This window comes from Dendropsophus ebraccatus, chromosome 15, assembly GCF_027789765.1.
Source record: "Dendropsophus ebraccatus isolate aDenEbr1 chromosome 15, aDenEbr1.pat, whole genome shotgun sequence".
In the NCBI taxonomy this organism is placed as follows: domain Eukaryota; kingdom Metazoa; phylum Chordata; class Amphibia; order Anura; family Hylidae; genus Dendropsophus; species Dendropsophus ebraccatus.
In genome coordinates, this window is record NC_091468.1 from 21,367,241 (window position 1) to 21,395,058 (window position 27,818).

A 27,818-nucleotide genomic window follows, 5' to 3' on the forward strand; every position below is an offset into this window, starting at 1 on the left:
TTTTAAAATCCTGGATAAACCCTTTAACCATATAGCACAAAAAATTTTGGGGTTGTAAATTAATGGTTGGCGTTAAAGATGAGGGCAACTTCAGCATGCTCGAGGATAATTGTTGGTTGAAGTTGGATGCAGCGCTAGGGAGTCTGGGAAAGCATAGATACAGCCTCTGGCCCATGTTTTCCAAGCAGCCTTATGGCAGCATCCAACTCCTTCATCCACCGATATTCCAATGCAGAACGATCAGACTTAAGCATGCTTGAGTAGTGTTCATCTCTAGTTGCCATCTTTCTTCCTCTATTTTTATTGATGTTTACTTGGGGATAGTATAGGACCATGGCCTTAAGACTGTAATCCGTGTCTATGGTGACCTTGTATCTCATGACTCCTGTAGTCCACAGTTTGTTCTAGCGTAATTCCAGTAGATTGCCCACAATAGCACAGTCCCTCCCAAAAGCTTTTAACAACAGGATGAGCAAATAATTTGTATGTACAGTCCCCTCCCAGGTCATTGTCTACAGAAGATCAAGCTCATCCTCAGATGGGTGTCCTGGTGCTTCAGTCCTGGGAAAGTCTAATATTCACATCCCCAGGGCTAGCCTCTAGGATTATGTCATAGTCTGAAAGATACAAGCATAGTTTTCATTTGAATTAGGATCTTCTATTGATGGCCTGAAATAACTGTAATCACCTTGAAAAACCTATATAATTGTTTTCTTTTTTTTTTTTATTGGGTATCCAGTGGCTTACATGAAGGTCACAGATCTCTATAGCAAAGTCCATCATCGACCAGAGTGCCCACTAGGCATGAAAACCACATGAAAATTTGCGGCTTTTTATAGATATTTTTATTGTTTTTGCTCAGTATACCTATAAATGTAAAAATTGAAACAGACAATTCCTTACAATTTTTTAATTTCCAACCAAATAGAGCTATAGCAGCTCGTTCACTGGGCTGCTATCTTATAAACGGTTTGTATGATGCTATGTCTTTAAGTCGGATACAGATGGTAGCGGGGGTTATGGATGGTGGTATGGATGATTTACAGTGGTGAGAAGGGTGAGAAGGTCTCTACTGGAACCAGCTCTGGCCCCCCTAATCTGAGCCTTGTTGATGGTTGCCCCTTGAACCTCTACTATATATGATAGTTGGTCAATAAATTTCTTTAATTGCAATACAGGAGCAGTCTGTGTAGTTTTCTCAGGTCTTGGAGGTTGGACCCCTCTGGGGTATCTGTCTTCCTCCCCTGTGTTTGTATGTGCCTACAGGGACACGATTGTGACTGATCCCTCTTGTCCACCAGTCATGGTCGAGTTGGGGTCTGATCACCCCCCGGATCGGGTCGAGCCGGGGCCACACACTGTGGCTCATCTCCTCCCTTGATCGGGGTGAGTTCCCTTGCATGTGATGCTCCCGGGTTTTATCCTACATATGACCATCATCTGCGGCCCTTGTGGGGATATTCCCCGTGGCTGGGGTACAGCTAGACTATACCTTCTCCATTTGCAGAGAGTGACCTTGGTTACCAGGGGTACACCATCACCCACTGTAGGCTCAGTTGACTACCAGCCCGTCAGTCTCTCTCCAGAGTTGGTTTATTTCTATTCTCTATCCCTCAGTCCACGCTAGCCTTCACTATTGTGCAGGGGGTTCCACCTTACAGGATACTCTGCTTAGGTGGCGATGGGACAGCTATGCTTATTCTCCGCTGGATACACGCTGTCATGACCGAGGCACAGTCAGCGCTGACAGCTACAGAGCTGAGCCCTTCTCCTGAGCTTGGGTGGTTTCCCCGGCAACACACTGCACCGCCCACATCGTGACGGAGCGAGTGACGTCACATCAGGGTGCACCAGGCTTCACACGGAGCTCCCGGCGCACTTCCGGGTTTCCTCAGCCTTGCATGGAATTCCCGCCTGACGTCACACGCCCGCCTGCCCTGAGCCAGCCTTGTCTCCCAAATGGTGATTGGTCTCCGGGAATCTGAGACATGGAGCCGATATCTTTCTATCTTATAATAAGGTAATCTGCTATGATGTTTAAAGACCTGACTTAACTGATGCACTTCTTACCGGTCCTGGTCTTAGTTCACTGCACTGTGGTTGTGTATAGTTGATAAAGACCCTGGACGGGGTCGAAACGTCGTATTTCATGTAAGCTGTTCTGCACAATAAAGCATTGAAGAATTCATGTGGATGCTGTTGGATCTTCTCTTGGTCTCTACTGGACAGTCACATGACTAATACTCAGTCTTAGAGTTGGTGGGTCTGGATGGATCACCTTCGTTTGGTTTGGTCCTAGGCCCATCAACAGGTTTTAATTATAGAGGATGAGGTAAGTGTGAGTTCAACTGCTAGTGGCTTGCCGAGGTTAACCTATGGAGTGTCTGTACCCTACAGACTGAAGTATAAATAAGAAATAAAAGAAGGTATAGGTCCTCAAGACAAGTCAGGGAATAGTTGGAAATAATGTAGTATAGTAATTAAAATAGTAATTGGTAAACAATAGATGGTCCGAGAGAAAAAATAAAAAACACTTTACTTGATATGTAGAAATAATGAGTTAAAAATTATGGTACCATATATAGGTTTTAATTATAACTTTGTAATTTTTTTTGTTTAGGTTTGATGGCCATCACAATGCATTTTTTTTTTGTCCTGAGTGCAGTTCAATGTTTTGATCCCTTCATTAAATTCTGTTTTTTGTTTTTTTAACGTGTGCTATTGCACCAAACAATTATCGTCTGGAACGGATAGTAATCTGCCAAGTAACAAAAACCAAAAAGAGACTGTGAATGGAGACGGACAGGACAATAATAGCAGGCGGAAGTCAATAGGATCAGGATTGGTTCTGTGCTGGACATTTGAAGAAGTCGAATAGGCCAAACTATGTGCACTAACAACAACAAATCCATGATGGCACTATCAATGATGAAGCTGATGGGGATGCTAGATAGAATATCTACAATAGCAATAAACTGGCCCTATTACAAATCAGTCTGATTGAGCAGATTATCACTTTATCAGTGTAATAAAGACAATGATCATTCAAACTTGCTTTAAAATCATCAGCTGCGCATTGCTACGTGTAGTGGTGCGCGGCTAATGGCTGATGACTGTGTAATTATAATAATGTTTATAATGGGGGAAAATAGGTAAGTAAAAACTTTAATTTTTTTCATATAAAAAGCAAGGGCTCTATCGCTAATGATATATATACAGCTGTTGCTGCACGATTATCGAGCCATGTATGGGCTTGGTGAGTGAGCGCCAATCCAGCAGATCAGCAATCACACTGCGGGGTTGGGTCGTGTAATATGGCCCTTCTTTCCCCAGCCTTCCTTAATCCTGGGCAGTCTCAATTCTAAAGACCTTCTCCGTATTGTGAATCCAAGTGTTTGACAAAGAGAGGAGGATTAAATTATGAGCCTGCCAAGGACAACTGCGCCAAACAGACCCCTTGTTCACTATACAAGCAGGCAGGTTTTGTAGACATTTACCTGGGCAGGTTGCTGCAGCAGAAGAATGGGAGCCATGTGCTCTGCTGCTCTGCCATACAGTGACAGTGAGAGCAAAGCCCACCCATGTCATGCATTCAGTCTTGTCTGGTGGTTGCTAGAGACAGAATGCCATTAGCAACGGCCAGTGTAGGGCACTTTGGCAAGGAGAGAGAACCCTAGTGGCCATCACTGTAACTGATGTATATTAGAACTGACCAAACGTAAAGATACCTATTTAAACCAAGCTATTTTGACAATTATAATGGACCATATTGTGTTGCCCTGCTTTGTACCACAGCAATTATCTTTAATTTTTGTAACCTAATAAATCGCCATGTGAATTGGCCATTCAGATCAATGGGCTGTCTGTGTAATGCAAGTCAGCTCCTCCAGAGCAAGAGACACTCTCTGTAACCCCTATGCACTCTGGCCAAGAGATGAGGATCCTGAGCAGCCCCAACAGTCCAACATACCAGCAGTCTTGGTATGGGGTCATAGTGATTAGATAAGACTCTGTAATGTATATTCAGCACAATTTGGTGGTCCTGGCCTGGGTAGATTACTGTCCGTTGTGTATACCATTACTGAGCTTTCTAGTAGTGTCCGTCTTATACCTGCAGCTCTCGTGATAGTGACTTCCTTTCGAGCCCTGTAACCTTGTACACATATTTGCACTCTTGTGATTAAGCTCCCAGATTTACTTGTCTCCTCCCAGCACCATAGGAGTCGAGCTGACAGCCACCTAGCTTCTTATTTATACCTCTGACCGTCTGCTATTCAGCAAGACACTCAAGACTGAGACTCAAGAGACCAAGCACCATGTCAGGGGTTGCAACTAAAGTTGCCAAAGACCGGGCTGTAGCTGAGGGTCTGGGTACAAACAAGAACCCTATAAAATATCTAAAGCAGGACTATGAAGAGCTGCGGGCACAGTGCCTGGCATCTAAGACTCTCTTCAAAGACGACCAGTTTCCGGCATGTCCATCTGCCCTGGGCTACAGAGACTTGGCACCAAACTCCCCCAAAACTAAAGGAATTGTGTGGAAGAGACCCTCGGTAAGTAATACAGCTATGATTTGTATAATAGGAGATCATGTACTCCCAACAGGTGATACTCCAAAATATAGAACGTCCAACTAGTCTAGAGATGAATTATTGGTAATGGTTGTAAGTGGCGGATGGATCATGATTGTGACTGACAATGTACTTGAATAATAGGGGAAGGTTATTATTATGATGATACGAAGATATGGTAATAAAAATAGTGCAAACCAAGCCACAGTTATCCAAATTCAGTACACAATAGTGCAACCTGCTTGTCATTGATATGTTTTATTCATTCTCTACAGTACATAAAAAGTGGTTCTTCTAGAGAATAGTTCCTTCATTGGTAATATTATGGCCCATGACCCCATTTCTATGGTAAATGGGGAAAAAGAAAAGGTTCATGGTTCATGCCACCCTGGCCTGTAAGTAGTATTATGTTTTTTTATTATGGTGTTTTTTTCCCCTCTCCTATGTCTTCCTGGGCATTTGTATGATGAGCTTGGGCTGAATTATCATATACTCTATGGGAGACATTTATTAAGTCCGCCATTAAAAATTACCCTGCAATGCCGAGGGTTTATGTAGAGACGCAATGCCGCTACATAAATGCACACAGAAGCCCCTTCGTGCGCACAAAAGTGAAACCTACGCCAACTCCGAGCTGGCCTAGGTTTCAATTAAATTTTTCCAAAAATGTTAAAGGCGGTGCACACAAAGGCGGCGGAGAGGGACCTGACACGAATACAAATATTCGCCAAACCAGCGTTCGGAAATATATATATATATATATTTATGCATTGGTTCCATTACAGCCTGTATCACAGCACTGTGAAGACGTCAGAGGTCTAAAGTGTCTAAGCTTTAGCTTCGGAAGGTAAAGAACATCTATAGAATAGAAGACCCAACCGCACTGTTGTATAACGGTCAGGATAGGATTTTCTGGATCTTTTTCTACTGGGCCCAATATCAGCATTCTGACAAGTACAAGTCCATTGCTGACCATGAACAAGCCCATTTTAATATTTTTTCTACATTCTCTTTCCTCTACGCTCTGCTGTCCTCCCCTCCGCTTCTCTATCCCTTTCCTCTACGCTCTGCTGTCTTCTCCTCCTCTTTTCTATTTCTTTCCTCTACGCTCTGCTGTCTTCTCCTCCTCTTTTCTATCCCTTTCCTCTACGCTCTGCTGTCTTCTCCTCCTCTTTTCTATCCCATTCCTCTACGCTCTGCCGTCCTCTCCTCCTCTTCTCTATCCCTTTCCTCTACGCTCTGCCGTCCTCTCCTCCTCTTCTCTATCCCTTTCCTCTACGCTCTGCCGTCCTCTCCTCCTCTTCTCTATCCCTTTCCTCTACGCTCTGACGTCCTCTCCTCCTCTTCTCTATCCCTTTCCTCTACGCTCTGCCGTCCTCTCCTCCTCTTCTCTATCCCTTTCCTCTACGCTCTGCCGTCCTCTCCTCCTCTTCTCTATCCCTTTCCTCTACGCTCTGCCGTCCTCTCCTCCTCTTTTCTATCCCTTTCCTCAACGCTCTGCCGTCCTCTCCTTCTCTTTTCTATACCTTTCCTCTACGCTCTGCCGTCCTCTCCTCCTCTTCTCTATCCCTTTCTTCTACGCTCTGCCGTCCTCTCCTCCTCTTCTCTATCCCTTTCCTCTACGCTCTGACGTCCTCTCCTCCTCTTCTCTATCCCTTTCCTCTACGCTCTGCCGTCCTCTCCTCCTCTTCTCTATCCCTTTCCTCTACGCTCTGACGTCCTCTCCTCCTCTTCTCTATCCCTTTCCTCTACGCTCTGACGTCCTCTCCTCCTCTTCTCTATCCCTTTCCTCTACGCTCTGACGTCCTCTCCTCCTCTTCTCTATCCCTTTCCTCTACGCTCTGCCGTCCTCTCCTCCTCTTTTCTATCCCTTTCCTCAACGCTCTGCCGTCCTCTCCTTCTCTTTTCTATACCTTTCCTCTACGCTCTGCCGTCCTCTCCTCCTCTTTTCTATCCCTTTCCTCTACGCTCTGATGTCCTCTCCTCCTCTTTTCTATCCCTTTCCTCTACGCTCTGACGTCCTCTCCTCCTCTTCTCTATCCCTTTCCTCAACGCTCTGCCGTCCTCTCCTTCTCTTTTCTATACCTTTCCTCTACGCTCTGCCGTCCTCTCCTCCTCTTTTCTATCCTTTTCCTCTACGCTCTGAGGTCCTCTCCTCCTCTTTTCTATCCCTTTCCTCAACGCTCTGACTTAATCTCCTCCTCTTCTCTATCCCTTTCCTCTACACTCTGCCGTCCTCTCCTCCTCTTTTCTATCCCTTTCCTCTACGCTCTGACTTAATCTCCTCCTCTTCTCTATCCCTTTCCTCTATGCTCTGCGGGACTCTCCTCCTTTTCACTATCCCTTTACTTTACGCTCTGCCGTCCTTTCCTCCTCTTCTCTATCCCTTTACTCTAAGCTCTGACGTCCTCTCCTCCACTTCCTTATCCCTTTCTTCTAGGCTCTGACCTCCTCTCCTCTTTTCTATCCCTTTCCTCTACGCTCTGACGTCCTCTCCTCCTCTTGTCTATTCTTTTCCTCTACACTCTGACCTCCTCTCCTCCTCTTCTCTATCCCTTTCCTCTACGCTCTGACGACCTCTCCTCCTCTTCTCTGTACCTTTCTTCTACGCTCTGACGTCCTCTCCTCCTCTTCTCTATCCCTTTCCTCTACGCTCTGACGTCCTCTCCTCCTCTTTTCTATCCCTTTTCTCTACGCTCTGACGTCCTCTCCTCCTTTTCTCTATCCCTTTCCTCTACGCTGTAACGTCCTCTCCTCTTCTCTATCCCTTTCCTCTATGCTCTGTGGGCCTCTCCTCCTCTTCACTATCCCTTTCCTCTATGCTCTGTGGGCCTCTCCTCCTCTTCACTATCCATTTCCTCTCTGGACCGTCTGGGTATAAAATTGGTGTCCATACATTGGCCTGCCTTGGGCTGTCTTGCATCCGTCTATTACTTCAGGGGATTGCACTTAGGGTATATTCACATATACCATGTTTTTTATGCTGTTTGTTTTGGCTTTACAAGGTGAAAGCTCAAAAACAAGCAATAGTAAAGCTAAAAACATGCAGCTGCGAACAATGTGTATGTGTGAATGAAGCCTTAAGGCGACATTGCAGTGACATGTTATATTACCCTCCCACATAGGCCTGGTCAGGGTAAATGGCTGCCCTGCTCCACCCATTACTTTTTGTCTAACATGTTGCTGGCTCCTGTACCCTCTGCACTTGCTGTGTGGACTAGCAGCAACTTTCCCATTGTAACACAATGAGATGCTCAGTGAGCCTGATAGCTACATTCGGAAAGTGACCTATGGTACATCCACCCAGCAGCGGGGACCACAAGTTGTATCCTATAGGGGAAATGCAGTGCCTGGTAAGAGGGGGAGCAAGGCAGCTGTTTACCCTCACCAAGCATATGCTAAGAGGGTAAACAGATGTTTTGCTGGAGTGTTCCTTTAAGTCTATAGGTTTTCCTCACAAGTTTGTTCTGCTCCTTCTTCTTCCCCTCTGTTGGAGTCTGCGTTCATATTTTCTTGTTCATCCCTGTAATTTTGTACAACTCAATAAATGTTGAATAAAAAGCAAATATAAACAAAAAGCCTAAAAGAGCATAACAGCAGTGTAAAGCACAGAGCAGGGTATAGCTGCAGTGTAAAGCATTGAGCAGGATACAGCTGTAGTATAAAGCATAGAGCAGGATACAGCTGCAGTGTAAAGCATAGAGCAGGATACAGCTGCAGTGTAAAAAATGGGGCAGGATATAGCTGTAGTGTAAAGCATAGAGCAGGGTATAGCTGCAGTGTAAAGCATAGAGCAGGATACAGCTGTAGTCTAAAGCATAGAGCAGGATACAGCTTTAGTGTAAAGCATAGAGCAGGATACAGCTGTAGTGTAAAGCATAGAGCAGGATATAGCTGCAGTGTAAAGCATAGAGCAGGATACAGCTGCAGTGTAAAGCACAGAGCAGGATACAGCTTTAGTGTAAAGCATAGAGCAGGATACAGCTGTAGTGTAAAGCATAGAGCAGTATACAGCTTTAATGTAAAGCATAGAGCAGGATACAGCTGTAGTCTAAAGCATAGAGCAGGATACAGCTGCAGTGTAAAGCACAGAGCAGGATACAGCTGTAGTGTAAAGCATAGAGCAGGATACAGCTGCAGTGTAAAGCATAGAGCAGGATACAGCTGCAGTGTAAAGCATAGAGCAGGATACAGCTGCAGTGTAAAGCATAGAGCAGGATACAGCTGCAGTGTAAAGCATAGAGCAGGATACAGCTGCAGTGTAAAAAATGGGGCAGGATACAGCTGTAGTGTAAAGCATAGAGCAGGATACAGCTGCAGTGTAAAGCATAGAGCAGGATACAGCTGTAGTCTAAAGCATAGAGCAGGATACAGCTGCAGTGTAAAGCATAGAGCAGGATACAGCTGCAGTGTAAAGCATAGAGCAGAATACAGCTGCAGTGTAAAGCACAGAGCAGGATACAGCTGCAGTGTAAAGCATAGAGCAGGATACAGCTGCAGTGTAAAGCATAGAGCAGGATACAGCTGTAGTGTAAAGAGTGGAACAGGATACAGCTGCAGTGTAAAGCATGTAGCAAGATACAGCTGCTCAATAATATAATGATATTATTATGATATATTGCTGGGAATACTATACAGATAATAGAGATCAGCATGATGCTGAATTATCGGGTGTTTTCAGGGTGTGGTTGGTATACTGATAAGGAATACTTCTTGGTGGCGGCACACAATACAGCTGAGGAAAGTTCTTAGTCCTTTGGAACTGAAGGAGGAATCCATAACTTCTTTGCTTTAAAAACACCCTGATTACATTTAGGATGAGCGAACCAGCTGAGGTTCGAGTTCGTATGAACCTGACCTCTCGGCCTCTGATTCCCGCTGTCTGCCCGCTCCGTGGAAAGGGTGGATACAAGCCTGAGGACCGCCTAGAAAACTGGGATACAGCCTATGGCTATGGCCGTCTCCCAGTTTTCCAGGAGGTCCTCAAGGTTGTGTCCATCCTTTTCCACGGAGCGGGCAGACAGCGGGAATCAGAGGCCGAGAGGTCAGGTTCATACGAACTCGTACCTCAGCTGGTTCGCTCATCCGTAATTACATTGGGCACCATAAAGCTCTAATAAAACCAATAGCGTCTCCACAAAAGATCTATGATGGCAATGCAGTCTCCATAGCTGTGGCCAGAATGTTTCTCTCCTGATCCCTTAATATCTTCTTAATAGAGGGAGAAGGAATAAACCGCTGCCAGACTCCTCTGGCAGCAACAAAAGGATCAGGCAATCAGAATCCAACATGTTCAAGCCATCCTCTGTCGGGGGGAGAGTTGGGAGAACCCTATATAACCTCCACCCGAAGTTGACTTTTGAGTTGTTTATATAGAATACTGCTCCTGGGACCCTCAGTAACTAGCTGCATTCTAAGGGGGAACCCTATAAGAGGTATTCAATTCCACTGCAGCGCCACCACTGGAGAAATCAAACATGGTTATTCAGTGGCAGCTGTATAATTTGCCCCTCCCCATTAGTCCATGATGAGTGACTAATAATGTAGCATAGTCTAGACTGTACAGGAAGTAAGAACCAGTTATATCACTCCACCATGATTTACACTGCAGCTCAGTGGCAGAATATGGCTATGTTCACACAACGTCTGTTTCTAGCCGTTTGGCGGTCGTTTTTTTGGATGGCTGTCATTTTGGCTCCAAAATGGCACCATTTAATGCAAATTACGGTTATAATTGATGGCTGTGCTTTGGCGCCAAAATGTTGGGCTTTGCAAATAACGGCTGTGAGATGACAAAAAGAAAAAAAAAGATGTGTGAACATAGCCTATAAGTATGAGTCTTGTACAAGATTACAGCTGGGACCTAAAGGTGACTTATATGTCTGCTGTGTATATATGTATATGTGTATATGTCAGAAATACACTGCAATACAGAACTATTTGTGCAAGGTATTATAGCAGCACCTAGATGGATTAAAGCATGTAAAACAAGGTAAACTGTTAAAAAATATATAATATAATTTTCTCAAAAAATAAATATATATTATAATATAATTATAATATTAAAATAATAATATTTAATAATTATAATAATCACTAAAGAGAAACTAACAGCAGGTTTATGCAAACATGATATTTCCCTGCAGCCGCCCACCTCATCTTTTCAGAGCCTTTGTTTGTAGGTCCCGCCATTTTGGAGAACTTTAATCCAAGTGAAATATGTAAATGAGCCCATTAGGAGCCCTGGGGGCGTTCCTCAGCCTCTCAGTGCACCTTCTGGCCCGCCCACTGCCTCCTTTGGTCACGCCTACCTAGGAGCGGACTGTGTATGCATTATTGAATGTGCATAAGTAAGCATGACTGAAGGAGTTGGAGGGCAGGCCAAACGGTGCACCGAGGGGCCAAGGAAGGCCCTTAGTGCTCCTAATCATCTCATTTACATATTTACTAAGGCTGGGTTCACACTACGTCAATTTCAGTCAGTATTGTGGTCCTCATATTGCAACCAAAACCCGGGAGTGGATTAAAAACACAGAAAGGATCTGTTCACACAATGGTGAAATTGAGTGGATGGCCGCCATATAACAGTAAATAACTGTCATTATTTCAATACAACGGCCGTTGTTTTAAAATAACAGCAAATATTTGCCATTATATGGCGGCCATCCACTCAATTTCAACATTGTGTGGACAGATCCTTTCTGTGTTTTTAATCCACTCCTGTTTTTGGTTGCAATATGAGGACCACAATACTGACTGAAATATACGTAGTGTGAACCCAGCCTTACCTTGCATTAAAGTTCTCCAAAATGGACCCACAAAGACTGTCAGAAGACGAGGCACGAACCTGCTGATAGTTTCCCTTTAAATAGTAGAAAAAACAGTTGCACTGGGATTGCACTGCACCTGCAGCTATATGTAAACACACTGGGGCAGGTGGAGTGTTTTCCCGTGTGATGTCACCTTTAGCGGTCACATGGTGCGGTGTCTAATGCCTCTGTGTACAATAGTAAGGTCATGTGACTGCTGGTTGTGACATCACATTACATGACTTTCCCTTAAAGGATCTCAGCTAATACAAGAAAACCCCTTGAGTCTGCTTCTCCCTCCTCCCCCGCTGTGTACACACTATAGCCATGGCCATTATCTTATCTCTCCTCTCTGTATCTTGTCTCCTTATTATCTGTCCTTCCATTTATCTCTCCCTGACATAGAGCTGTGTTTTCATCCACACAACAGATAACTGTTCAGATCAGAGAGATCAGTGGAGTTTATACCAAGTATCAACTGGCAAAATAAATAACTTTTATGTAAAAATTTTGAAATTTAGAATAAATTTTTCAAGTGCAAATTTATTGTTTAATCAAACAATGGGGGTGGGTGGTAAAGTAGAATGAAGAATATTAAATTGGAGGAGAGTAAAAAGGCAAAAAATGAAGTGTATGACTTGTGGCAAATTGATTATATGTAAATGTAATATATAAAGTTTTTTGGACTTTTTTTGCTATTTTTTTGGGCAGTTTACTGGAGTCCAAAAAATTATACTGAAGATCCCATTTAGAATACATGTAATGTGAGTGTGCATGTGTATGTAGGGATTAGCTGAAATACCTAAGCTGACATCTATATAAATAGGTCCAGGCATGATGAGGGTTGTAGTTTCGAAACTGCTGGAGGGCCGAAGGTTCCCTGTCCCAGATATATAATATTACATCTGAAGATAGCCTGGCACAACGCTGGACAGTCTTTGGAAACTCCATATGAAGAGAATGAACCTCTGCAACATCTGCTCATAGACCTTAGAAATTTGCCCCAGATCATACAAATATAAGTAGTTTTCTCATTCAAATACTTTTGTTGTGCTTTATAATATACAGTGATTATTACTTCCTTATACTAAGAGATCATTTACTTTATAATTTATAGGAAATATGCAAGCAACCCCACTTCATTGTAGATGGCGCCACACGTAATGATATCCGTCAAGGGGCCCTTGGTAAGTAGATAATAGACGTATTTCATACTTTTATATTTGTACACGTTTCTCTAATCTAAATAGCTTCCTAGGAAAATAGTTTCAAGTATTTATCATTCTTCTCACTAAAATATGTGGCTCGGCTTTCTAGAGATTATTATCAGTCCCTCCCTGTACCCAGCTAAACAGCAGGACCCTAGGGGGCGGAGCATGACAGAGAGTCAAAGATGACCAATGAGCTGTGTCAGGCTCCACCCCTGCAGAACCTTTACTGGGAATAACATTGACTATCCCTTATTCCCACCAGTAGATTTACGATCAGAAGAAATGAGAAAACCCCAATAAACTGTTTACAAGCAACAACCTCTTCCAACTGAAGTGATTTTTAATGACAACATTTTTGTTTTTCCTGACAACCTAATTTTATTCTGCTAGTCATTATGAGTACAGTTTATACTATTTTTGTTATGTTTAACAGCTAAAAAAAACTATATATAAAATATAAAAACTATACATATTCTTAAAGGGAACCTGTCACCCCCCGTGCCGGGGTGACAGGCTCCCGTCCCCCGTTAGAGCCCCTTATACTCACCTAATCCCGCCGGGTCCCGCTTCTGGAGGTGGTCGGGTGACGGAGATCTTAGCTGCTGCAGCCCGGCGCGCGCGCTGAGAGATGAGTCCAACACCCATAGAGAATGACGGAGCACTGGACTCTCCTGTCATTCTCTATGGGTGTTGGACTCATCTCTCAGCGCGCGCGCCGGGCTGCAGCGGCTGAGATCTCCGTCACCCGACCACCTCCAGAAGCGGGACCCGGCGGGATTAGGTGAGTATAGGGGGCTCTAACGGGGGTCAGGAGCCTGTCACCCCGGCACAGGGGGTGACAGGTTCCCTTTAACCCTTTAACTTTTATTTTTCCATCTATGGAGCTGTGTGGGGTGATTCTGTAATTTGCATTGAGAATATTTTGGGGTCAAATGCAGGTATTTTTATAACCTTCCCCTTTTTTTAGGATATGCTGACAGGTCGTCGCTCGCTTCCCCAGCTTCTTGGGCCATGTAATACGGCCTTAAGAGTGCTGATCCTTGTGACCGGGGACCTTACACAGTCTTTGGCTACAATTGGACCACATGAACGACTGCTTAATTGTTCATGATAATGATGCAAAAAGCCAATGAACGACCATTTTCTCATTCCTTGGCTGATTGCTGTCCCTTTTACATGGGGAATGTGCAGTGCTTCAAGTGCTCATTAATGTAAAATTTCCTTAAAGGGATTATCTAGGATTAAAAAAAAAAAAAAAAGCACAGCTACTTTCTCACAAAAACAGCACCACCCCAGTCTGGATAAGCCATAGGGGGCCCTTAGGCGCCTTATGCTCTCAGTACTATAGCTACATCCAAGTAGCATATATATATAGATATATATTGAAAATAGCAGCAGCTAGCCGCTGAAACGTTGCGTTTGTATGCTGCAAGAGTCTTTTGAATAAACCGCACCTTTTTTGAAGTCTATTAAGGAGTGCTGTGGATTTTCCTCTAATATATATATATATATATATATATATATATATATATATATGCAAAAAAGGGGTCCGTGGAGCCTCAGTTACGAGTCTCAAAACACGGGAATAGCCAGATATCCCTCTCTCCAGAGAAGGAAGCCCATTGCCAAGGGGTGCCTCCTAGTGGGGAGAGCACCAAACCACCCTGATACGTAGTCCCTCAGGTCCTCACTCTGTTACGAGCTTTGGGACCTAAATAGGGAAACACCAGGGTGGCCCCTGTAAGTCAAAGTCTAACTCTGTGGCGAGTATAACGACATAAGACAAGGGTTACCAAGGCTAGGCATCAATCCACAGACTGCAGTTTCGGGGTATTTGCCCCTCGTCAGTGTAGAGCAGGATTCTGGGTATTGGGGCAATGATAAATAGACCAACAAAACACAACAATCACTGAACTCGAACAGTGAAAAAAGTCTCCACTGACTGTCCCCTACAAAATTTTAATATGCAAAAAAGGGGTCCGTGGAGCCTCAGTTACGAGTTATATATACAGTACATATATATATATATATATATATATATATATATATATATATATATATATTGTACATTAACTCTGTTTCCACTTTTCTACCTTATTTAGCAGCTTTGGTGAAAAGGGACAAGGGCCAAGTTAGTCACAAACCAAACACTGGTGAAGCAAGGTGGAGGATCTGGTCTTGTTTAATAAAGGTGTATGTGCGAGATTAGCTGCCGTGTAATTCTTACCTGATGATCAGTGACACAGACAACGTATAGACTGTGCACCGACTATAGATGTGGCTAGTTGAATATTATACCAATATTATGAGAGGCTTCCTATGCTGTCAGGATTTTTACCTAATTTTACATTTACGGCCATGTTTAACATTACAATGGACACTATACACAGGGCAAATATCTGTATATGGGGAGTCATTAATGGGCTCAGATTACAGACCCCCCCACCTACCATGTGCTGCATACTGGTGTCTTCTTATGGGTTTGATCAGGAAATTTTTAGAAGTGCTTTTCACCATTGTGAACCCTGTACCTGGGATGTTCTTTGCCATACCTGCCAACAAAAAGGAAATCTGGAAGTGTTCCAGAATATTTATAACTATAGAAAAAAAAATCCTATACTGTACTCACTTTCCACAGTTCTCTGCTGCAGCCATTGTCATGGTGTTGGTCCCCATTGGTCCCCGAGTTGAAGTGCGTGCTCTCTCACCCAAGTGCGCTAAAAAAGTGTAGCGTGCCACACAAAAAAGTACACAATGATGTGGTCTATAGCAAGCCCACTCTTAAAAGGATGGGCCCCCAACACAGTAATTTTTCTTCACTTCCGGGCCAGAAGGCTCCTGCAAAGTTCTAGGACAAATGTCTTCTCTCAGCCAAAGCCGAAAGAAGACCAGAACTGCCTCTGGATCACACCTAGGCGTCAGCTCAAGTGCTCAGAAAGGTGGTTTCTCCCAAAGGAGAACCGAGAACACATGCTTCCCCTAGACCTCCAGGGAGTCCCCAAAAGGGCGACCGCAACTCCAAGAATCCTCGTGACATACAAACGTGGAAAGTGAACACACAGTGACAAAAAGAGATAAATAAATTAGATGTGTGCTCTGTAGAACAGCCCGGACATCTGGCCGGATCTATAAAAATGTCTAATAACTCTCCGTAGTGTACACATACCCAAAAGCCAAAAAAAAGTTGTGTGCTCAAAGGGGTGTGAATATGAAGTGCATGCTCTGTGCCATCTCTCAGTGGGTTGACAATGCCCAGTGAGTTCAGGCCTGGGGTCACAACTTCTGCACCTCGACTCTCACCTTCCCCCACCCCCTGAAACCCATGGCCTAGATCCAGATGTTCATGGTATCTTGGAAAGGCTGCCTGTCCTACAGCCCACCCCTCAACCCCTATTCCATCTGTGTGGTTCTCTGCTCACATAAGAGCAGATACTACACTTGGTGTGCATGCATGTATCAGTGTTGGCACAAGGACCTGCTCAACCAATCACTGGATGCAGCAGTGCCCCGCCTCAGCTGCTGATTGGCTTAGTACCTAGGTCCTTGTGCTGACACTGACACAAGAAAGCTTGCTCAGTAGGGACTAAAATGATGACAGTGTTGGTGGCAGGGGAGCAAGAAGCAAAGGTAGATTGGAAAAAAAATCCTCTAGATTACCCCTTTAAGATCAACCCCCTTATAATCCCAGAATTTCTCTGCGTCAGAGATAATACTTAAGTAACACCCAATTTTAGGCAGAGTTTGTATAGACCCCAACCCTATGCAAATCAAAACTGTCAGCAAGAATGCATCGAAGATAGCCTGTTCTGGTGGATGACCAAGGTTCATTTATTTTGAGAATTTATACCAATGGTACCAACCATTATACTAAAGAGGGAGCGAATTTGAGCAGATGTTGTAGTCCCTGTGAAGAAGGACCTGGTGCATTTACCCCAGTTAGGGTATGTGTACACTACGGAGGCTGCCCGGCTGAATCCACTTGAAGTCTCCGGATATTCCGTAGTACCCTTTCAGTACTACCCCCTGACCCCTCTACATACCCCATTGTAGTACTATACATAAAACACAAATACTGGTGCATTATTACATAATAGGGAGGCTCTATGATGGGGGGCTCTTCCCTTGTCTGTGTCCACTCGACTTCAGGGGCATCCTCTATGGTCTACAGGGCATTGCTAGGATCCGTCAGATAGATGCCTCTTTTGAGAAGAGGTTTATTGAGTCTCAGTCTCACCTTTGGGGAAGATTCTGCTTATGTTTCTCTAAACTCTTGTCAGCTTTTCTGCACCCGCCTGACATTGTGCTGCAGATGTCCACACAGATAACACAATGTTCACATTATACAGGGGACTGCTGGCTCCTGGCTGCCATTCAATCTCTCACACTGGATCCTGAAATCTTGGCTCGCGTTGTTCCAGAGAACCAAAGTTTTGAGAAGGATTATGCCGGGATCTTTCACTTTCAGGTAACAGGGTTCTGTGTAGTCCATGTTAATAAATTATACAAATGCGGCCTTCCAGCTGTGGAAAAACTACAATTCCCATCATGCCTGGACAACTGAAAGCTGTTAAACCACAATATATTGCAATACAGATGAAGTTTAGTGTATTCTACAAACGATGCGTGCGGGAACAATAATGTTATATTTTAATAGATCGGACAATTCTGCATACTACGATATGTAATATATTTATTTATTATTACTTTCTTTAATATTTTAATTTTTATATTGGACATTTATTTATTTATTGGGTGTGTGGGGGGTTATAAGGGTTTTTTTTAATACTTTTAAAAACGTTTTTATTACATTTTTTTCCCCCCACACTTTCATTTACTGTAAAATATGCAATCATTAGATCGCATATACTGATCTATGCTATGCCATAGCATAGCATAGATCAGTCTTATCGGCGATCTATGTATAGAGCCTGCCTCAGAGCAGGCTCTATACATAGACCGCCGATCCAACAGTAGGGAGGTAAGGAGCTTACCCCCTCCTGTCGTCACATGCGATCGGGACCGATAACACAAATGCTTGATCTGTCGCTGAGCATCTTAAATGCCGCGATCGCTGTAGATCACGGTGTATGATGGGCTAATGAGTCAGCTGCGGGATCGCAGCTGCCTCTCATCACCTCTGGCCCCTTCTCACTGCAACGGTACCACTCACATCAGGAAGCCCCTGTCAGTGTCAGGAACGTATATATATACATTCCTACTGAACGGAGTATGTGCAGTAGGAACGTATATATACAGATTACTGATGGGAAGGGGTTAATATTAAAAATTAAAGCCATATATTAAAAGATAAAAAAATGTGTTCCCCTATAATATCAGTTGTAGAGGCAATCTAGTGATTGTCTCCTAGGAGGATAACTTTATTACTTTAAATGAACCAAAAATATATATATATATAAAAAAAACCACCACATTTCCTCATTTATCATAAAACACAAATGAACTCAACAACAAGAAAACATACTTGGTATTGGCACATCTGTAGCAGTATTAACATATCAAGCTGTTTATCACACATAAAGAACCCCAGATGGTACAAATTAAAACTATACCTTCCCCCACAAAAAACAAGCCCTTACACAATTCTATCACTGGGTATATATTTTAAAAAAATTATGGCGAAACACAGCAATTTTTTAAATAAGGATTTTTTTTTTCATTTTTAAAGTATTAAAACATAACAAAGCTATATAAATACAGAATCATCATACTGACCGTAAAAATAACACTAACGACATCTATACGGAATAGTGAATGCTGTAACATTGTAATCCAAAAACTAATATCAGAGGTTTTATTCAGTTTCACTCCATCATTTTTTTTACAGTATATCAGGACATATATATATATATATATTCATTCATTCATTCATTCATCCTATTAATAAAAGACTTGTCCAACAAAAACTCGTCCAACAAAAAACAAGATTGATTAACTATGTTGATGGTAAAATGAAAAGCTTTTGCTATTGGAAGGTGATGATAATAATAATAATAATAATAATAATAATAATAATAATAATAATAATAAATTAGACGTGTGGTTGCCAAAAAGGGTTAAAACTTATCTGAGCTCTAATGCTGGAAGCTGAGCATGTGTTGTATACACAATGAGCCAGCAGGGGGCAGAAAAGAATTTCAGCAGCAGCCAGAAAACTGTCCTGAAACTAGCAGAATTATGAATACAGCTCCAAATTTGAATGGTGCCTAAGACATGATTTTTAAAGTATGTATCTTTTCATTTTACTGTAATTTCATTCCTAATTCCAGTTCTGGCAGTTCGGTGAGTGGGTGGATGTGGTTGTGGATGATCGGCTGCCCACTAAAGATGGACGCCTGTTGTTTGTCCATTCAGAGGAGGGTGATGAGTTCTGGAGTGCTCTGCTGGAGAAAGCCTATGCCAAGTAAGTGCCAGGCTCTTAGGATTATACCACCGCCATAGACCACCATTAGACATTCTATCTTAATGTCCTTAATTGTATAGTGAACACCATGTAACGGGTTTATTTCATGATGTGTCTTTAAGTTCTTGGCTCCTTTTCTTTCTTTGTAGTCTAATTTACTTTACTACAAGGGGTAGTTCACCCCCAAATTTTTTTTCTTTGAAATTAACTGGTGGCAGAAAGTGCAAGACCTTTGTAATTTACCTCTATTAAAAATCTTAGGTCTTCCAGTACTTATCAGCTGCTGTATGTCCTGCAGGAAGATATGTATTCTTTTCATACTGGAGAGCAGGAGAGGTTTTCTATGGGGATTTGCTACTGCTCTGGTCAGTCCCTGACATGGACAGAGGTGGCAGCAGACAGCACTGTGTCAGACTGGAGAAAATACACCCCTTCCTGCAGGACATACAGCAGCTGATAAATAGTGGAACATTTAAAGGGGTTATCCAGTGCTACAAAAACATGACCACTTTCTTCTAGAGACAGCATGACTATTGTCTCCAGTTCAGGTGTGGTTTGCAATTAAGCTCCATTCACTTCAATGTAATAGAGTTACAAAGCCCCACCCAAACTGGAGACAAGAGAGGGGCTGTCTCTGGAAGAAAGTGGCCATTTTTGTGTAGCGCTGGATAACCCCTTTAAGCTTTTCTTAAAAGAAGTAAATTACAAATCTTGGACATTTTTTGGCACCAGTTTGGTGCACGTCTGGAACCCCTTTAATGATAAAATTATAGCTAGAAGTTATTTAACACATTATTAGTGTGTTTAATCATCTGTGCTCTTTTATATACAGTTAGCTCCCCCTAGTGGTGGCAGCACGCAGTCAGAATTGCATATTTTAACACAAGAGATGACTAGTGGTGAATTGTAGGTACTACATTCTATAGATAAATGACGGCAAGAAGACCATAAGACAGGATTATCAAATATTATTAATATTGATCCCATCAATGTTTTGTGCTGACAGGCTGAGTGGATCATATGAAGCTCTGACGGGAGGAAGCCCCATTGAGGGTTTTGAAGACTTCACTGGGGGAATCTCTGAGGAGTATGAACTGAAGAAGGCCCCGGCCGATCTCTACCAGATCATACAGAAAGCTCTGAAGGCGGAGTCATTGCTCGGATGCTCAATTGATGTAAGATGTTACTGTATAGATTATTATGTATAGATCTTCCTATGGACAGGGAGATTTCCAGTAACTGAGGCCTGTGCAAGTCAAAGCTTTATGGCTCCTGTATATAGTGCAAACCAAAGGCCCCCAGTAAAAGTGGCAGGCTATAGGATCACCTTCTGCACTTTACTCTTTACTATATCTCTAATAAAGAGGGGTGATAGTTCTGGGGTCCTGGTGGGATAGGGTATATAGGTATTAAAACATATAAGGGGAGATTTATCAAACATGGTGTAAAGTGAAACTGGCTCAGTCGCCCCTAGCAACCAATCAGATTCCACCTTTCATTCCTCACAGACTCTTTGGAAAATGAAAGGTGGAATCTGATTGGTTGCTAGGGGCAACTGAGCCATGTTTGATAAATCTCCCCCATAGTCCCCATTGTGTGGCACCACTCTAAACTGCAGCCATATAATACAGTATGTAAGTGCTGTTCATACTCCCTCTGGTGGTTAAAGGATAAACTGCAGTTATAATCTAAGATTACAAGCAAAATCTTTTTCTTCACATTTACAACATTTTCTTCTCAATAGATTACAAACGCGTACGAAACCGAAGACATCACAAGCCGGAAGCTGGTGAAGGGACATGCTTATTCAGTCACCGGAGCGGAGGAGGTAAAGTGAACATGTGCCATAGAAAAATTCTCTATCTGTCTTCATTCCATTATCTTATATGGACAACTAGAAAATGTACCCGGCGCTGCCCGGGTATAAAGTGTCAGTGTGTTAATTAGATTTGTTCTAAGGTGCCCAGGAGGCCAAGCTAAAGGTATTGTTTCATCTGAGTTAATCAGTGGAATTAGTGTATACCTGTAGTGCATAGTTGGAGGGGTTCTGTATACCCACAATTTATAGTTTTTAGGGGTCTCGCATATCTGTAGTGCATAGTTGGGGGGGCTGTATACCTATAGTGTATAGTTGAGGGAGGTCCTGTATACCTGCAGTGTACATTTAGTGAAGGTCCTGTATACCTATACTGTATAGTTCGGGGGTCCTGTATACCTGTAGTATATAGTTGGTGCTGTATACCTGTAATGTATAGTTGGTGGAGGTCTTGTATACCTGTAGTTTATAGTTTGAGGGTCCTGGATACCTGTAGTGTATAATTGGTGGAGGTCTTGTATACCTGTAGTATATAGTTCGGGGGTCCTGTATACCTGTAGTAAATAGTTTGAGGGTCCTGTATAACTATAGTATAGAGTTGGTGGAGGTCCTGTATACCTGTAGTGTATAGTTTGGGGTCCGATATACCTGTAGTATATAGCTGGTGGAGTTCCTGTATACCTATAGTATATTTGGGGTCCTGTATACTTGTAGTATAGAGTTGGTGAAGGTGCTGTATACCTGTATTATAGAGTTGGTGTAGGTCCTGTATACCTGTAGTGTATGGTTTTGAGGTCCTGTATACCTGTAGTGTATAGTTTGGGGTCCTATATACCTGTAGTATATAGTTGGTGGAGTTCCTGTATACCTGTAGTGTATAGTTTTGGGGTCCTGTATACCTGTAGTGTATAGTTTGGGGTCCTGTATACCTGTAGTATATAGTTGGTGGAGGTCCTGTATACCTGAAGTATATAGTTGGTGGAGGTCCTGTATACCTGTAGTATATAGTTTTGGGGTCCTGTATACCTGTAGTGTAAAGTTTGGGGTCCTGTATACCTGTAGTATATAGTTTTGTGGAGGTCCCGTGCACTTGTAGTGTATAGTTTTGGGGTCCTGTATACCTGTAGTGTCCTGTATACCTGCAGGGTTGTATTTACCCGTATGGCAGTGTTATTCAGTCACAGAGTGTCGGTATTGGTCATGTCTGGTATGGGGGTGTTATCCAGTCACAGTATGGCGGTATTGGTCAGGTCTGGTGTGGCGGTGTTATCCAGTCACGGTATGGTGGTATTGGTCAGGTCTGGTATAGCAGTGTTATCCAGTCACAGTATGGCAGTATCGGTCAGGTCTGATATGATGGTGTTATCCAGTCACAGTATGGTGGTATTGGTCAGGACTGGTGTGGCGGTGTTACCCAGTCACAGTTTGCCGGTATTGGTCAGGTCTGGTATGGCAGTGTTATCCAGTCACAGTATGGCGGTATTGGTCAGGTCTGGTATGACAGTGTTATCCAGCACAGTATGGCGGTATTGGTCAGGTCTGGTATGGCAGTGTTATCCAGTCACAGTATGGCGGTATTGGTCAGGTCTTATATGACAGTGTTATCCAGTCACAGTATGGCGGTATTGGTCAGGTCTGGTGTGGCAGTGTTATCCAGTCACAGTATGGCGGTATTGGTCAGGTCTGGTGTGGCAGTGTTATCCAGTCACAGTATGGCGGTATTGGTCAGGTCTGGTGTGGCAGTGTTATCCAGTCACAGTATGGCGGTATTGGTCAGGTCTGGTGTGGCGGTGTTATCCAGTCACAGTATGGCGGTATTGGTCAGGTCTGGCAGTGTTATCCAGTCACAGTATGGCGGTATTGGTCAGGTCTGGTATGACAGTGTTATCCAGCACAGTATGGCGGTATTGGTCAGGTCTGGTGTAGCAGTGTTACCCAGTCACAGTTTGGTATATCTGTTGTGCCCTGTATATACATGTACTGTATAGATGGAGTAGGGGGTCCTGTATATACATGTACTGTATAAATGGAGTAGGGGGTCCTGTATATATATGTACTGTATAGATGGAGTAGGGGGTCCTGTATATACATGTACTGTATAGATGGAGTAGGGGGCCCTGTATATACATGTACTGTATAGATGGAGTAGGGGGCCCTGTATATACATGTACTGGATAGATAGAGTAGGGGGTCCTGTATATACATGTACTGTATAGATGGAGTAGGGGGTCCTGTATATACATGTACTGTATAGATGGAGTAGGGGGTCCTGTATATACATGTACTGTATAGATGGAGTAGGGGGCCCTGTATATACATGTACTGTATAGATGGAGTAGGGGGCCCTGTATATACATGTACTGTATAGATGGAGTAGGGGGTCCTGTATATATATGTACTGTATAGATGGAGTAGGGGGCCCTGTATATACATGTACTGTATAGATGGAGTAGGGGGTCCTGTATATATGTACTGTATAGATGGAGTAGGGGGTCCTGTATATACATGTACTGTATAGATGGAGTAGGGGGCCCTGTATATACATGTACTGTATAGATGGAGTAGGGGGTCCTGTATATACATGTACTGTATAGATGGAGTAGGGGGTCCTGTATATATGTACTGTATAGATGGAGTAGGGGGCCCTGTATATACATGTACTGGATAGATAGAGTAGGGGGTCCTGTATATACATGTACTGTATAGATGGAGTAGGGGTCCTGTATATACATGTACTGTATAGATGGAGTAGGGGGTCCTGTATATACATGTACTGTATAGATGGAGTAGGGGGTCCTGTATATACATGTACTGTATAGATGGAGCAGGGGGCCCTGTATATACATGTACTGTATAGATGGAGTAGGGGGTCCTGTATATACATGTACTGTATAGATGGAGTAGGGGGTACTGTATATACATGTACTGTATAGATGGAGTAGGGGATCCTGTATATACATGTACTGTATAGATGGAGTAGGGGGCCCTGTATATACATGTACTGTATAGATGGAGTAGGGGGTCCTGTATATACATGTACTGTATAGATGGAGTAGGGGGTCCTGTATATACATGTACTGGATAGATAGAGTAGGGGGTCCTGTATATACATGTACTGTATAGATGGAGTAGGGGGTCCTGTATATACATGTACTGTATAGATGGAGTAGGGGGTCCTGTATATACATGTACTGGATAGATAGAGTAGGGGGTCCTGTATATACATGTACTGTATAGATGGAGTAGGGGTCCTGTATATACATGTACTGTATAGATGGAGTAGGGGGTCCTGTATATACATGTACTGTATAGATGGAGTAGGGGGTCCTGTATATACATGTACTGTATAGATGGAGCAGGGGGCCCTGTATATACATGTACTGTATAGATGGAGTAGGGGGTCCTGTATATACATGTACTGTATAGATGGAGTAGGGGGCCCTGTATATACATGTACTGGATAGATAGAGTAGGGGGTCCTGTATATACATGTACTGTATAGATGGAGTAGGGGTCCTGTATATACATGTACTGTATAGATGGAGTAGGGGGTCCTGTATATACATGTACTGTATAGATGGAGTAGGGGGTCCTGTATATACATGTACTGTATAGATGGAGCAGGGGGCCCTGTATATACATGTACTGTATAGATGGAGTAGGGGGTCCTGTATATACATGTACTGTATAGATGGAGTAGGGGGTACTGTATATACATGTACTGTATAGATGGAGTAGGGGATCCTGTATATACATGTACTGTATAGATGGAGTAGGGGGCCCTGTATATACATGTACTGTATAGATGGAGTAGGGGGTCCTGTATATACATGTACTGTATAGATGGAGTAGGGGGTCCTGTATATACATGTACTGTATAGATGGAGTAGGGGGTCCTGTATATACATGTACTGTATAGATGGAGTAGGGGGTCCTGTATATATATGTACTGTATAGATGGAGTAGGGGGCCCTGTATATACATGTACTGTATAGATGGAGTAGGGGGCCCTGTATATACATGTACTGTATAGATAGAGTAGGGGGTCCTGTATATACATGTACTGTATAGATGGAGTAGGGGGCCCTGTATATACATGTACTGTATATATGGAGTAGGGGGTCCTGTATATACATGTACTGTATAGATGGAGTAGGGGGCCCTGTATATACATGTACTGTATAGATGGAGTAGGGGGTCCTGTATATACATGTACTGTATAGATGGAGTAGGGGGTCTACCAGTTATTACTGTGGATGTTGTGAGGCAGCTTCCCTAGCAACCATTGCTCCCTGTGAAAATGAAAGCAGTAATCCTATTGGTTGCTAAGGCTCCAACTGCCGTGTCTGCTGCAGCTAATTATATCACCTGTAATTGCAGTGAGGAGATTTTCCCATTCATCTCTATGGGGTGCCTCTCTTCCCCTTCCCCTCCCCTCCTGTACATCTGGCGAGGACGGGACCTTCGCAATAACCTTCCCGGGCACCCAATGTATCTGTGTGCCAAATTTGGGGTCAAACGGTTCAGGCGTTTGGAAGTCTTAAGAGGATAGACAGACAGACAGAAGGACAGACAGACAGACTTTGATTTTTATGATATAGATAATTTAGGTTTACGCTTTATTAGAATCTGAGAACGTAATTTGTCTCCTTGAGGCGACTGCCAAGATAGACAAGGGAGACTTGGCAAACAATTATGCAAATTAGCTCTCCTCCAATAGGAAATAAATTGTCCCTGTAGCGCCACCTATAGGTAGCTCCCTTATAAGTCAATGTCCAACCCAGGGAATAGCCTTAAACCATTACTAGAGTCTCCTCCAAATGGACCTATTTTGGCAGCTTATTTGGGGTTCTTGCCCCTCATCAGTATAGACTAAAGAGAATTTTATTAGGACAATAAAGTAGTCGCTGTCACATGCATAGACCCAGTATGACAACAGTGTTTCTATATACATAGTGAAATCAACTGGCATATTATAGACCTATAGGCACTGTAAGCTATCCTCTAGTTATACGTCTATGGATTTAGGGGATACTTGTATATAATATTTACCAAGCTTTTCCTATTTCTTCCTAGGTGCTCTACAAAGGAAAGACAGTGCAGCTGATCAGAGTGAGGAACCCCTGGGGAGAAGTGGAATGGACTGGACCCTGGAGTGATGAGTAAATACTGAAATCACATATAGTTCATAGCTTAGCATGTTAATGGGTAATACTGTAAGGTGTGACTGCCCTCTGGTGGTCCAAAGTAGGTATTACAGTTACATCAAAGATTATAGTGTTATAGTGACACATGACCTAGCTGCTGGCTGAGCGACTGTTTAGCTTTATCTTTCAACCCTTCATAAATATCTTAACTCAGGCAATACTCAATGCAATTTTTTGCTCCATGATTTGTACTTTGTATCAGTATCTTGCTTGAGAATATGCAACTTTTAATCTAATTTTATTCAAATTTTTCTGGATGAGATGTAACCATAAATCTGCAATGTAATAATAAAATTTGGAGGAATGTAATATTTTAATAGATCGGCAATTATTTATTTATTTTATTTATAAAACGGGAAAAGGGACGTGATTTAAACTGTTATTATCGGAGTAGGGTTTTCATTATTAAAAATATATATATTTTTTACCACATTAACTTTTAGTCCCCCCAGGGGGGCATTTATGAATAATGCACTGAATAGGGATCAATGCAGTAGGTATATACATTGATCCATGAATCTAGTGCTGAATTAGTAAGCACTGATGAAGCCCAAAGTAATCGAGTGCCGAGCTGGGATCAGCATCATTACATCACTGAGGTGCGGCCACTAGACCACCATGGATCGTATTTTAAAGCCATTTAAATGCCACTGTTAGTTGTGACAGCAGGATGTAAATGATTAATTAGCCACATGGAGGCTTGTTTTTTGTGGGACAATAGTTTAGTTTTTTATCATATTCCGTATTGCGAGACACAAAAATATTTCTGGGATGGAATAAAATAATTTAAAAAAAAATCAACAACCCAGCAGTTTCTGCCATTTGTTTTTATTTATTTTACTCTGGGGTGAAACTGACATTTTTATTCTACAAAATGATAAAATGAAAATGATACATAAAGGGGTATTCCGCACAAACATAACTTTTCATAAGTTGCTGCCCATGGTGAGACTAACAATTTATTCCATACTTGCTATTATCTATTCAGTCTCCTTCCCCCAGTTCTGAGCTGCTTCTTTCTGCTGAAGGCACAAAAAAATTCGTGAACCGTTCTTTTTGTCTTCTCCTCCTCTCCCTCCCTTCCAAGACGGCTGATATAAACAGGTCCCTGACTGGCCTTATCTGCAACTTTGTAGCTTCTTTGTAATGCTGTGAGGGTTATCAGAGGTCAAGTGAACTCACTGTGGTGCTGGTGAACTAATTGTGATTAAGCCTCCTCGCATTGTTACATGTTACATTGAGTGGCTACAAAGTTGCAGATAGGGACTTGTTTGGGACTTGTGATCAGCTATCTCAGAAGGGAGGAAGGAGGAAGGGGAGACCGAGAGGAAAGCCTCACACACAGTTTTTTGTGTCATCAGCAGAAAGCAGCAGCTCAGAACTAGGAGAAGAAGACAGAATAGATGATAATAATAAGTATAGAAGAAATTGTTAGTCTCACCATGGGCAGAAACATATCAAAAGTTATGTTTGAGAGGAATACTCCTTTAATTTATAAAGTGCTTGTTTTGTTCTTCTTCTGTTCCTATATATCACTATGTTCTGACTAATAACTTTTTATTTCTCTGCCTATAGAGCTGTATGGGCGTTAGTTTTTTGTGGAATGAGTTATCCTTTTTATTGATGCCAGTTTGGGGTAGATCAGTTTTTGATCCATGCTTTTCTGTTCTTTCCGCTCTGGTCTAGTTCCTCAGAGTGGAATTACATTGATCCAAAAGTAAGAGAAGCTCTGGACAAGAAAGCCAATGATGGAGAATTCTGGTAAGAAAATTGATATGGATTC

The 27,818-nt window shown here is 42.7% G+C and overlaps 1 protein-coding gene and 1 long non-coding RNA gene across 3 annotated transcripts in view; both read left to right on the top strand.

The window, feature by feature from the left end:
- The first annotated feature begins 1,829 nt into the window (after positions 1 to 1,829).
- LOC138774458 (uncharacterized) lies at positions 1,830 to 2,994 on the top strand. The gene is made up of 2 exons (XR_011360320.1): positions 1,830 to 2,020; positions 2,621 to 2,994. It is a non-coding gene; the product is annotated as an uncharacterized lncRNA (long non-coding RNA).
- A 1,223-nt stretch (positions 2,995 to 4,217) lies between these two features.
- The window catches only part of LOC138774456 (calpain-8-like), a 42,975-nt gene continuing 19,374 nt past the window's right edge, over positions 4,218 to 27,818 (top strand). For both annotated transcript variants that reach the window (XM_069955344.1, XM_069955345.1), the window contains exons 1-8: positions 4,218 to 4,553; positions 12,498 to 12,567; positions 16,938 to 17,056; positions 18,879 to 19,012; positions 20,019 to 20,187; positions 20,757 to 20,840; positions 25,905 to 25,990; positions 27,722 to 27,796. In XM_069955344.1, coding sequence (XP_069811445.1) covers positions 4,317 to 4,553; positions 12,498 to 12,567; positions 16,938 to 17,056; positions 18,879 to 19,012; positions 20,019 to 20,187; positions 20,757 to 20,840; positions 25,905 to 25,990; positions 27,722 to 27,796 — 974 coding nt within the window. In that variant the 5' untranslated portion in view covers positions 4,218 to 4,316. The remainder of the gene's footprint in view (positions 4,554 to 12,497; positions 12,568 to 16,937; positions 17,057 to 18,878; positions 19,013 to 20,018; positions 20,188 to 20,756; positions 20,841 to 25,904; positions 25,991 to 27,721; positions 27,797 to 27,818) is intronic.